The 13,015-nt window shown below is 47.2% G+C and overlaps 1 protein-coding gene across 1 annotated transcript in view; it reads right to left on the reverse strand.

Annotated features, from left to right (window-relative positions):
• The window catches only part of DIMT1 (DIM1 rRNA methyltransferase and ribosome maturation factor), a 177,820-nt gene that overhangs the window by 102,949 nt on the left and 61,856 nt on the right, over positions 1 to 13,015 (reverse strand). Inside the window, exon 4 of the mRNA XM_086960681.1 lies at positions 7,065 to 7,126. Within this exon, the coding sequence (XP_086816807.1) occupies positions 7,065 to 7,126 (62 nt within the window). The remainder of the gene's footprint in view (positions 1 to 7,064; positions 7,127 to 13,015) is intronic.

Below are 13,015 nucleotides of genomic sequence, written 5' to 3' on the forward strand. Positions count from 1 at the left end.
AAGTAGCCGGACAACGCGGTGAGCAGCAAAGAGCAGAAGGGCCCCACGCAGATCTCGTGGATGCTGGGGGGCTGGACTTCGGTGCTGGAGCTGCTCAGGGTTAGGGCTTCTCAAACCCCAAAGCACTCACTCGAGGATCCCTCGGCGGTCGTGCTGGATAAGCGTCGTGCAGTCTTGAAGATGGCCGGTCCCTTCAGGTCTCGTCACACCCACCTATCTCAGCTGGGCTGATGATGTAGGTAGAGGTCAGAGGTGCCAGGGAATCCGGGTCTCGTCGAGCAGGGCAGTCTAGATCCGGAGGATGGACTTGCAGCAAACCGCATGCGCTTAGATGGTGCCCGCTGGTGCAGGGTGGCTACTCCTTAGCCACAAGGGAGAGTCTTCAGAAGGTTCAAGAGTTCTTTCGCGGAAAGTCATCAAGATTCAGAATTATCTCATTTGGGAAGGGGGGGCCGCTCCTACCTTCATACTAAAGAAAGGGGCTGGCACGCGACTAGGTCCTGCCCATGGGTGGGACCAGGAGGGGGGTGGTTACACCCCTCTCCCTTGTCCGGACTTTCCCCAGCTCAGGGGCTGGGGTGCCCCTGGAACTGGTTCAAACCGGCAGATGCATAGTGAGCACCGGGGTGCCACTTGCAGTCACCTTCCTCCTCAGCCCTGCCTACCTGGGATACACAAAACCTAGTCTGGGATGGTGCTAGCACCGCCCCTGACAGGAAACCCTTTGTCCAAGCTCTCCTCGCTGGAAGGACTCCCAGCAGCAGGAGGTCAGGCTTGTGTCTGTGGTGGCAGCATCCATTTTGTGATGCTGAGGCTCGAGTTAACTTTAACCGGGGTTCACAGTTACATACATGTCGTGTCCCTCTAGAAGGGTGGAATACTAACCCCGTCGCCAGAATTGGCGAGGGGTTAGTATTCCAATTCGTATGACACCTTACTCGACATGTTTTGATAAAGCGATACCAAAGATAGCAAATAACCGCGAGGATTATAATGCACTTAAGTGTATATGGTACGCGTTATCATGGAACAGCTATTAGGACTTCAGGGGTGTGGAATTTATTAAAATATCTACTTGTCCATGGGGCAAGTTGCTTCATAAATTTACTTGTCCTGTAACAAAATCCACTTGACCCTTTGGTGCCATGTGGTTCGGCGACAAATTATGGCAGCAATCTCATTATATAAGAGCTTTTATATAGCCTCTCTGATTATGCCAGGGCTCATACCGTAGTAGTTTTTGAATATTAGCAATCCCATTATGTTGCCACGTTTCTGCAGATCTACATATTGGGACTTAAGGTAGTGGTAAGCAACTGTGCCAGGGTTGGAATGCCCTTTAAATCTGTGCAAATCTACTTACTTGCATGTTTTAAGGGTTTCAACAACTCTTCTCTAATCTTTTCCCATACAGAGAAATGTTGGAAATTTACTCCTGGCAATGGCAGACGTAAACCTTCTTCCAGAGTTGGGAAAAAAGTGGTTGATGGGAAAATGACCTTGCAAACACTCGGGTTTTCACATGAGCAAATCTACACATGCATATTTGCTTATGATAAACTGCAGTTCACAAATATTTTCCAGGAGTACAATTCTTGCCCTACTTCTATAAATTCTTGTAAATTCACGAACGCCATATAGCTGCACTTAATGCAAGGACATATGCCAAGGGTGCACTTTTAAGACTTTCTTTAATAATATGGCCCCTAATTTGGTCTGGCGTTAGCCACAACCTTTTGTGTTTATTAAAATTCTCTCTCCCTCTCTCTGTATCGGCTGGCTTCACTGTGAGTGACGGCATTAAGCTCTTTAACAAGGAGTTTTTTTTTGCTTTTGCCAATGTTTATTATAATGGTGGGGGCCCGGCAGCTCTCACATCAAGAAGGCTTTACAAAAACCATGCCAAAACAAGTCACATATTGGCAAAATTAAAAAGCTGACTACTAATTTCAGACCTACTGGCTTTGCCAATGCTTGTTTATTCTTATGTTTCTCATAATCTTATTGAAACTGGTTACACTGATTTTCCAATATGAATATTTTTGCGAAATACTAGCATACATTAACACATTTTACTAAATGATACTGCAAAGAAACGGTACCTGAAATTTCACAGTAGTTTAGCAAAATGTTTTTTTTCCTACTTTCAATTTTTTTAGGAGCATTTTATATTGAAAGCAAAGAGTCATTAATCTTGCTCTCAAGCTTCTGCAAATATTTGCATCTAATCAGAGAGCATTCTGGGAGCATTATGCAGAGCCTCATATTTCTAAACTTTGAAACCATGAGTACACATTTTTATACTGTAACCACTGTCAGTAGTGCAGTCAGAACTTACATTTACTTAGAGTGCTCACCGTAATAATAAAGGCTTTCAATTACTGAACCATCAATACAAGTTTGAACAGCATTAACATAGTCACACAAATAATAACTTAACTTCAGGCAGTGCCCTTCCCTGGCCCCTTAATGTGCTACTGCAAACTGGCAGCCAAAGGGTTTGTGCTGCAGGGGGTTGGGCCTATTTGTCCCAAGGACAAAATACACATTAAAACGTGTTGCCCTTGACCCCAAACAATATGTCCTGGGCGTCGGGCTATAGGAATTCCACATCCCTGGGACTTGGTTCCGCAAGCTGCAGACGGGCTCAGCTCATGCCAGAGCACCATCTCACATAATTCCAAGTACTCTGCCTTCAGGATTGTTAAGGCCTGCCATAGGAGTGACTGATAGGAATACATGTGTCCATTTTAGGGTTAGATATAGGAATACTATATCTAAAGCAAAGAGTGTTTACACCACCTTGCCCCAGCTGTCGTGCAGCCAGTTGTGTCAGATTTAGATGGCCAGCCAGGGGTGGCATAATACATGCTGCAGCCCCTGGTAGGCCCTGGGTACACCTATGCCATGGGTACCTAAGGTACACTGTACAGGGACTGATAAGGTGTCTCAGTATCCAATTAGATATGTACCTAAGGTACATGGAGTCCATTTTACAGAGAGAGCAGTAGGCCTGGGGCCCTGAATAGCAGGGTCCCAGATCAACTAAGTCGAAAAACTAGCAACACACCAGGCAAAAAGTTGGGGGTAACCATAGTCAGGTATCCACCTTCCTACAATGTGTGACTAGGTGAAAGGTAGTATATTGTTTCCACGATTCTGAGGGGTCAGGGTTGTCATGTTCTGGGGTTGCCAAACACTATTCTCTCCCTGATAAGAGGAGATTCTAGTGGCACTGTGAGCTAGCTGAAACAGACAGGCTAACATATCCGGTGGGGGTACCCGGAACCAATTTGCCACCAATCCCACAGTTTATGTTATCCAAACGAGCAGATCCTGTATAGGGTATATAGGAATCACACAACATTATGTGCGCGAGCCCTAACACCGATTAACAGAAATATGATTTTTCTTCAGGAAGACACCCATATACATAACTGCAAATGTCCTTTCATATACACATTGCAGGTTCTCCAAAACTTCTTTCTAAAATAGCACTTGTGTAGGATGCCGAATGTTAGACCTGGTGGCATCTTTGGCGAGTTTCCCCGTCTTTTTGCTTCTGCCCTGATGTTTTTGACTGTGTGCTGCATTTCGTTTTTGCTGGTTCTAGAACTCAGGACAGTTTACCAAAGCTGATCAGTGCTAAAGTGCAAGTGTTACCTGTGTAAATTGTGATTGTTTATCCATGATTGGCATATACTGGTAAGACCCTAGTAAAGTGCACTGTGTGTACCTAGGGCTTGTAATTTAAATGCTACTAGTGAGCCTTCCGCCCTAATTGTGCCATCCACGGGTAGCCCTACAGCCATGTCTCAGACATGCCACAGTAGGGTCTACATTTTATGGTTTAAATCTTTAAAGTATTGCAGGAATAAGCATGCAGTAAACGTGCCACAGAAGGTCCATTGCCATTACTGGCAAGTGCACTGGTATTACATGGAGCAACAATGAACAAATACATTGCCACCTACCACCCAAAAGAAAAAGGAAGGAGAAAGAGAGGAAGAAGAAAAAAGCCCATGCCATGTCGACCTGGCTAGTGCACTCACTTGCCAGGTCCTAACCTTCCCTTTTACTACATTTAATGCATCCTGAAGGTCAGGCCAAGGTAGTACCATGTGCAAGGTGCAGTGTATGTGAAAGGTAAGACATGTACTGGAGTGTTTTACATGTCCTGATAGTGAAATACTGCTAATTCCATTTTTCACTATTGCAAGGACTATCTTTCCCATAGGTTTTCATTGGAGCTACCTTGTAACATCTAACAAGTGTAACTTCCAATTGGGAAGAGCTAGAGAGTTGGAGTTTTTGGTCCCTAAACTGACATTTTAAAAATACATCTTTTAATGAAGTTGATTTTTAAACTGCGTGTTTGAAAATTAGCAATTTTATGATTGCTGCTTTTGGAACGGATGTTGTGCCTATTCTATCAGCAAGGTCAGTAGGCCACCATTTAAACTGAAAGACGAAACGCCTAAGCTTTGATCAAGTATTTTAGTGTAACTTAACCTTTTTCGTATTTTCAGTTTCTCGGTGCATTGCATTCTGAGTATTCTTTTTTGGTTTTTGCTCTTGATAGAACAAAACAATTAAGTTGGGAACATTTAAATGTGAAGTTACTTGTGTTTCTCGGTCCAGAAGCCTGCCTTGGTCCTGAAGATAACCTAAAGTAAAAAGGGAATTCGGAAACTCCCCGACCTGATTATGCACTAGGGAATCTGGATTAAATTGTGATCAAAGTTAGGCAACTCTAAAAAGGAATAGGTGGCTCAGTGGGTTTCAGATTAACCCCCTAAGTGTGCAACTACTAAGAGCCCGCTCTATCTAGAGCAAAAAAGAACACTCCAGAATGCAATGCACTGGTTACTGGGATAATGTTTTTGTTTCTATAATGTTTTGCTTTTTTGATTTTGATGCAGAATGAGTATGAAAAAAGCAGTTGCACAATGTTTTGATACTGTTGTCAGATAAATGTGGAACGTGTTTATGGATAATGCAATAATAAAATGAATGAATGACAAAAAACTCAACAAAAATAAGAAAAAGGTCAAGTTAAATTAAAATATTTGATCACAGATACGAATAGTGTGAGTGAATAATTATCAGCTTAGATATTTAGTTGCTTCACTTTTATAAAGTGGGCATTTTCTTGCTTTAGCAGTCAATGCATCTGCCTGCCTGTTGAATCCATGTCTGGGGGAGGGTGACAGTTGGGCTTTTTGTGCATTCGCTCTAGACAGTCACACAAATGGAGCAGAGGTGTGCACTGCATATCCTGATGGCTCATCACTAGGCTGATGCGTCTTCCTGAGTTAGAGTGGTCGGAGGAGTGTCACTGACAGATGAATAGGGCCTGTCCCCACCACTGGCGTAACGAAAATTGAGGGGGCCTCCCTGCAAGGTATGTTGAGGGGCCCCCTGCGGGCTCAATTAGGAGCTCTCCGGACAGAGTGCAGTGCCGATGGGGCCCCATGGAGCTTCGGCAACCCGCACCGTGTGGGCTGCGGGGGCCTGTGTTACGCCCCTGGTCTCCACACAAAGCTGCTTCCACCCCTGTAGTGTGTCTGGAGCCAGGTCAAGTAAAAGCAGGGTCTTGTACACTTCAAAGACTTACCTTCGTGGTTTGCCTACTTCAAAGGCAGAAACTGATATTAGAGCTGGAGCTGTGACATCATAACTTAGGGGCACGTCTGGACTAAAGGGCACTTTGCTGAGAAGAAGAGCTGGAGAAGCTGTCAGGATGGACTGACACTTTGCTGTTTTGCTTTGCCGTGCTGGACTGTTGCTTCTGTCTTGAGCAGTGAAAGGACTGGGCCTTGCTTTCTGCATCCTGCTTCCAAGGTTCTCCAAGGGCTTGTTTCTGCTTCCATTCTGTGCATCAGACCATCAAACATTATCTGCAGCCCCTGAACTGCACTGCTGAGAGTTCTGACCTGCCAAGTGGTGCCTAGTTGAGTTCTGGGCCCTTGGAGGTTGTATGGCTGCTAAAGAACCAGGAACATCCACGCATCAAATCTCAGCACCTATTTTCCCTGATGCAGCACTGCCGTGCGATTGAAAAACCAACGCATAGCTGCAGTGCGGCTGAAAAATTGGCGAAGCGCCTGCTGTGCGGCTGAGAGATCGCCACAGCCAGAGTCCTAAGCACTGTGTCACCGATGTTTGCCACCTTCCCTGGACTTTGGTGCAGCACTTACTGTGCAGCTGAAGAAATGGACACATCACCTACTTCACGGCTAGGCAACTGATGCAGTACCTGTTCCGCTGCCACCGCATTGGCACAGCGTGTCTGGATTTTCGCTGCATTATCCCTTTGTGCCAAGTTTTTCATTGCTTAGCCTAGCATAAGGAACCGAGGCTGCATGTCTCAAGATCGACACATCATCTCTCCTCGCAGTACAGAATCAACGCATCACCTTCCCTGTGCTTCAGTAAGGAATTGACGCATCACCTCCCCTTGGAGTAAAGAATCAACGCATTGTTTTGCTTTTCTGGTGCATAATCTCCCCTATTTTCATCTTTGATTTGATGCATCCGAGGTACTTTGTGCTAAAAGTGACACATTCATAGATTTATATGAACTGAAATTTTTTGAACCTTTTAAAAGTTATATCTTTGTATGTTGGATTTATGTCGTTTTGGTTTTGTTTTATTCGGATAGAAATTGGCTAGTTTTTTAAAGTAGTGTGGTGTAATTTTGTACGGTTTTAACTGTGTTACTGTGTATATTTGTACAAATGCTTTACACATTGCCTCGGAGATAAGCCTGACTGCTCGTACCAGACAACCAAGGGAGGTGAGCAGGTGTTATCTTAGCTGTGTGACTCCCTTACCCTGACGAGAATAAGGGTCCCTACTTAGACAGGGTGCAAACCTCTGCCAACTAGAGACCCCCATTTCTAACACCGATGAATATGTGGTACGTAAAACCCTGACTGTGCTCATATGAGTAATGTACAAAACTAAATAGGTTGTACTCATGACTACACACAACAGAAATGTAAGGAGGAATATAAGAAACTAATAAAAAAAATCATAATAATATGAAGAAAGAAACTTACGTGCCCTGTACCCTCTTTTGAAGTTCAGCGACAAGTCGTGTATCGAGTTCACAAGCAACTACCTGCAAAAAAATGACAAAACAAAACATAGCAGCATCGTCATGCTCTTAGCTTCAACAGCCGCCACTGACCAGCATTTTTTCGTTCTGCTCAGTCCTCCAAACTAGAGCGATGGGCTATTAAAAATTGTCAAACGGCTGTAAGAATCAAGTATTTATTAAATTACGGCATCTTACCCTCAATCGTGTACCAAGTGATGTCACTGAAAGGTGGGCACTGCTGTATATCTAAAGTCTGTGATCATGCGAGGAAATCACACTAAAACCTGATCACTGGCTCCACAAAACAAAAAGATTAATAGCAAGAATCAAAGATGAATGAAGATACCAGGATATGTTAACTGGTCTATGCTAAGTCTATAAAGTCGCTGAGATCAGTGGATTATAACAAAACTAAACAAAAAGGCTAAAGTGATAACAGACTATTAAGCAAGAACTGCCCAACCAAGATAACATTATTGACATAATATGCAAACATGAAATACTAATCCTAGCTCTAATGGTGGCATGGTATTCTTTTGATTTCACAGTATTCATGGTTGAAACACTGCCTGTAATGACAGAATGGTATCAAAACAAGCACTGCTGCTTTAGAAGTGATTTACTGATTAGCGAGTCTGTGTGTGCGTGCAGTGTGTATTAGTGGTTGTGTGGGAATGAGTCAATAGCCGATTGATTAGTTTGGCCATGAAAGGTTGTATGAAAGGGTGGATGCAGAGGTTACACGAATCTTACAGACTGAAGCCTTATATAGTAGCAGTGATGATGACAATTGCCAAGAATAGCCAATGTTATGCCAAAATAAGCATTACACCTTGAATGCCCCCATTGTACTAAGAATGCCAACACTATACAAAGAATTAATGCGAGTGCTAACCATTACTCAGCAGTAGGTTCCATTGTGCCATGGATGCCCACAAGATGTGTAAAATTATCATCATATATTTAGATTTAACATACTCCCAGTTCAGAAAACAAGCATTTGCAATGCAATAGGTCTCGTATTTACGCGAGTTTGAGCTACTGACATTGCAAATAACAATGCCTTTTAGTTTTGTTTTTAAAACATAAATATAAGGCATTGTCATTTACAATCCCAATAGCTTAAACTTGCGTAAATGTGAAACCTATTGCATTGCAAATGCTTGTTTTTCCAGACTACGTGGCAAGTGTTTTCATGTCGACAACCGATGTGCAGTTATCACGTTTTGGGGAAACTGCGACGGGCAGTTTGATGGGTGAGGGTAAGGGACAGGGTCAAGGCTGATTTGCATATAGCCAGTGTCTGACCTAGGGTGGTGTGGAGTGCAAAGAAACGATGGATTTAGGCCCAGATCTTTGTACTGGGGTGAATGTAAGACATTGTTCTGCATTCTGTCCATCAACTGTGTTTTTTGCAATTTTCACCCCGAGTGGGCTGGGTATGCTCAGACGTGAGTCCCAGGCTCTCCACATCACTGGAGTCAAGCTATCCAGGCTGAAGAAGGCTGATAGCCAGAAACCTGTCCTTGGATGCTTGATTCCGGTCTAGGAAAGACATGGCTTGGTAGCTCGGGCTGGACTGTCCCATGAGGCACAGGGTCAAGGGTGATTTGCATATAGCCAGTGTCTGACCTAGGGTGGTGTGGAGTGCAAAAAAACGATGGATTTAGGCCCAGATCTTTGTACTGGGGTGAATGTAAGACATTGTTCTACATTCTGTCCATCAACTGTGCTTTTTGCAATTTTCACCGAATCAGGGATACACCTAGATAACATAGCACATGCACACTCGTCAGGGCACAGGACAGGCAGTTTGCAGAACAAGCAGGCACCTCCTTGAAGTATTCCAATGCTTGCAAAAAAAGGTCAATGGCAGTACTAAAGATTCATATTCAATCCATTTTGAAAACTGCAACACTATTTTACGGACTATAACTAATTGCTAGACACTCGATTTTTCCATAATGCTATCCAATGAGTCAGTACTAGGGTCAACTCAGTAAACCTTGGACGTATAGTGCCTTTCAACCAGTGAAGAGTTCACTGAGGCTGCAATGAGATATGTGCCAGACATAAATGAAAGCATGGGCGCAACCTTGCTAGGATATTTCTAGGGGAGTCTGGCGAAAGCATGCTGAAGCCTTAATTGCTCAATTTTCATTTACTAAAGTAAACAAGGTATGAGGCAGTTCAAAATAAACATGGCAGGATGGGTGACTGAAGCAGATGGCAAAATAATCAATGACTGGCCAAAAGCATAAAAAACAAGGGCAAGCGTCTCACGCTTAAAGTTTAAAAAAACAAGGGATGCGTGTGAGAGTGGGGGAGCAGGAGGTGAGTCCGGGATTGGTGCGTGTGTGCAAAGCAGTCTGCTCATTATCAAGCACTGCACTCGTGCTTATGGCGCGCCCCTGCACGCTCCCGCAAGGTGGATGCCGCCACAAGCACGAGTGTGTGCTTGAAAATGACCAGAGAGACGGCTAAAGGTCCTCCTATGGCGCTGCGTATGCGAGACCTAAAAAAAGCCACTTGCGATCATGCCGCAGGACATCAACTCATGAAGCCACCCCCTTTCTGGGTAAGAACAGAGGAATATAAAACAAAAACCACTAGCACCGGAGAGTACGAGGTAATGCGTATAATGGATGTCAGCACTGTTGGAGTCCGAGTGTACTGAAAGTACAGGAAGTCATCTCTCCCTCCATATCAGAAAGAGCTCACTTGTGGGTGCTGCATCTCTCTCCTGCAACAAGGTGAGCCGGAATGCTGTTTTCTTAGAGGAAGCAGAACTGCTCTACGGTGATAGGCGAGTAGATGAGTCCCCCTCCCAAGCATCATAAATACTGGCAGATGTGTGAACTTAGTAACCTGCATTTCTCCATTTGATGACTGAGCCCTCCACAGACCAGTGTTAATGTGCCATAAGTCCAAGCAAGAGTAGGGTCACAAGCCACTTTCATGCCTGCTTAACAAGTGCAGAGCTGAATGGCCGTCATACAAAGCAAACCACGTTGGAGAGCATGAAGGAGGTGGGAGATGAGGGGCGTGGCTTGGACGCCGATCGGGATGGCGGCTTGAGCCTGCAGCTCCGTGCCTGATCCCGCAACTTATCCTGGGAATCCTGCCATACACGCTGCTTGAAGCGCGGAAACTCGTCACGAAGTGCCGGAGGAGCGGAGTACAGCTACGGGCCGGTGGGAGACCAAACGTAGCGCTAAGACCCGATTCCAGAATCGGAGGGGGCCGAGCCGTGGAAAAGAAGTTGGCGGCGGTCTAGGACGACGGAGGCTGACCTGCGGGACGAGACGGTCTGCGGTTGGAGTGGGGTAAGGGTTGCGGCCTGAAGAGGAGAGCGGAGCGGGGACCCCGCGGCGCAAAGCTCCGAGGCGAGACCAGCGGTGAGGAGCGCTCTCCGCCAACGTGGGGACCGGCGGCCGTAACGCCCATCCCCCACTCCCCGACATGGCGGCCGAATGCGGAAGGCCCCGCTCCCGGACTGCTTCCCTGACTTTGCAGCAGTTGGGAGTCTAGCAAGGTCAGGCAACGGTCTCTCAGTGCGGGGTGGACCACAGGGGAAGGAGCGGCAGCATAAATAGGCGGCCCGATCCCCGGCATTGGGATTGCTCATTACCCCGAGCGCGGGCCCCAACAGTACTCAACTCCCGGGCTTCTTATCGGCAGAAGCGATCTTTACCGAGCTGTATGGAGATTGGACCCGGGCATACTTAGGGGACGGGCGAGCGCTATAGGAGGCTGGCGACCTTCAGTGAGACACCCACACGGTATGGCCATGTGAAAGAAGGTGGTGCAGGGAACGGGCGGCGTTGGAGAATGGGGCATAAGGCCAACACGGAGCAGTGCCCATAGGCAGACCGCACGTCCAGCTCTGGCCGACGGCTACCTGCTTCACTGAGTGCACGCTGTTGGTTCCCTTAGGTGCCTGGACTGGGCCTTCCCTTGACTTTGAGGTGGGGATGTGGGGAATCAAAGCTGGGGACGGAGACAGATTGAGCAAAAGGACCCCCTGAGCCATGGAGGGCCTGCTGGCATGCTGTGAGGGATGAGGAACTGTGAACGGCCATTTTGAATACGGGAGTGGGGCCTTCGTGCTGAAGACGAACCGGCCCCTGGAGGCACAGACCACTGTTGGGGGAGAACGTTGAGGCGACTGAGCGGCGAAAGGGCACGGAGGGCCGCCCTCACTCGACAGATGGACATTGGAACAGGAAAATCCCCTGGAGGCGAATCTACAGCGACGCACGAGGCGACCAAGATGGCCGGCAGTGGCAGTGGCCTGAACATGAAGCAGGGACACGATCAGGCGGACATACCGGGCACGGATAGTGGAACCCATACTGCCCAGGACACGTCTGCACAGGAACAGAGGCTGGATATCCGACTGGACAGTATATTGGAGGCGATAACAGCGACCAAGGAGTCCCTACATCAGGATATAGCGCAGGTCGCGACAGGACTGGGCCTCCTGAGGGCGGACCATGCTAAATTCACTGATAGAGTAAAGGACAACGAGCTACTGCTTCAGGAGCTAAAACCAGCGGTAGTGACTGCTGAACACAAACTGACCGATATTCTGGGTCGCTTAGCGACACTGGAGAAACGTGCAGAGGATTCCGAAAGCCGAAATAGGAGGAAAAACGTACAGGTGGTGGGCCTGCCAGAAAAAGTTGAAGGGGATGATGCAGTGGCCTATATGGAGAACTGGTTTAAAACGGTCGTGGCTCCGGAAGGTCTCTCTCCCTTCTTCTCCCTGGAGCGGGCACACAGGGTCCCGGCCCGCCCGCCTATGCAGGGCCGTCCACCGAGGCCGATGGTGGTAAGACTATTGCACTATAAAGACCGAGACCTACTAATACAGAGGGCGCGTTCAGCGGGCCCCTTTCAGGTGGATAATAGCTCGGTCACGGTCTTCCCGGACTACACCCAGGAGGTCCAAAAGAGCAGGGCATCCTATCTGTCCGTGAAAAAAGAACTGAGGGAGGAGGGAATACAATACTCCTTGCTTTTCCCAGCCAAGCTACGAGTGATCCTAGATGGAAAGACCCAATTCTTTCAGACCCCGGACGAAGTGTGGTCATGGCTCGAGTTATACCGTGCTGGTACGGACCGCAGGAGTAAAGATGATAGGGAAAGACAAAAACCGGTCCAGGTGCGAAAATCACAACGCATTCGCAAACGAAATAAACTCAAGAGGGCGATGCGGGACGACCAGATGGCAGCGGACAGAAAGGGAGCATTAGCTGCAACGGCGATTATTACGGGACTCACAACATGAGAAGGCATCGGTGGGCTCGGACTCGGAGGACGACGGAGGAAAATCTGGAGGAGACGTCTCGGAAGCGGACAGCTCGACGGGGCCAGCGGTCACCCCTCAGACAGCAGATGGACTATTTAATGGGTGACATTTCAAGTGAGGCTCACTACCGCTACTCCTGTTGGGGTAGCCTACCCTGGTGACTGGCAGGTTGGCAGGTATTGCGCTGCAAATGCAGTATGGGATCTTGGGCGCGGGGCGGAGGGCCCTGCTGGCCCTGGGTCGGCTCTGACTCACCCTCTCGTTGCCCTTAAGGCTTTCTGTGGTGGCGACCACAGATTAGTGAAATGTGTGCTGTGTTACAGGTTTGGATGGGGGCTGATGTTGTGTTATTGGGTCCTGTCCTGGGGAGAGGGGTTTGGGGAGTTTGCTGGGGAGTTCTGAAAGGGGGATTTTACTGCAATGATGTGGGTAACGAATTGTTGACGTTGAAATGGTCGGGAGATGGCTGCTATGGGGACGTTACCCAATTTGAAATGCCTTACATGGAATGTCCGTGGACTTCGAACAATGTCGAGACGACACAAGGTGCACGCCCATTTGGTGAGGCGAGGCGTCCATATTGCACTGTTGCAAGA

The sequence above is a fragment of the Lissotriton vulgaris genome, chromosome 3_1 (assembly GCF_964263255.1).
Source record: "Lissotriton vulgaris chromosome 3_1, aLisVul1.2, whole genome shotgun sequence".
Lineage (NCBI taxonomy): Eukaryota > Metazoa > Chordata > Amphibia > Caudata > Salamandridae > Lissotriton > Lissotriton vulgaris.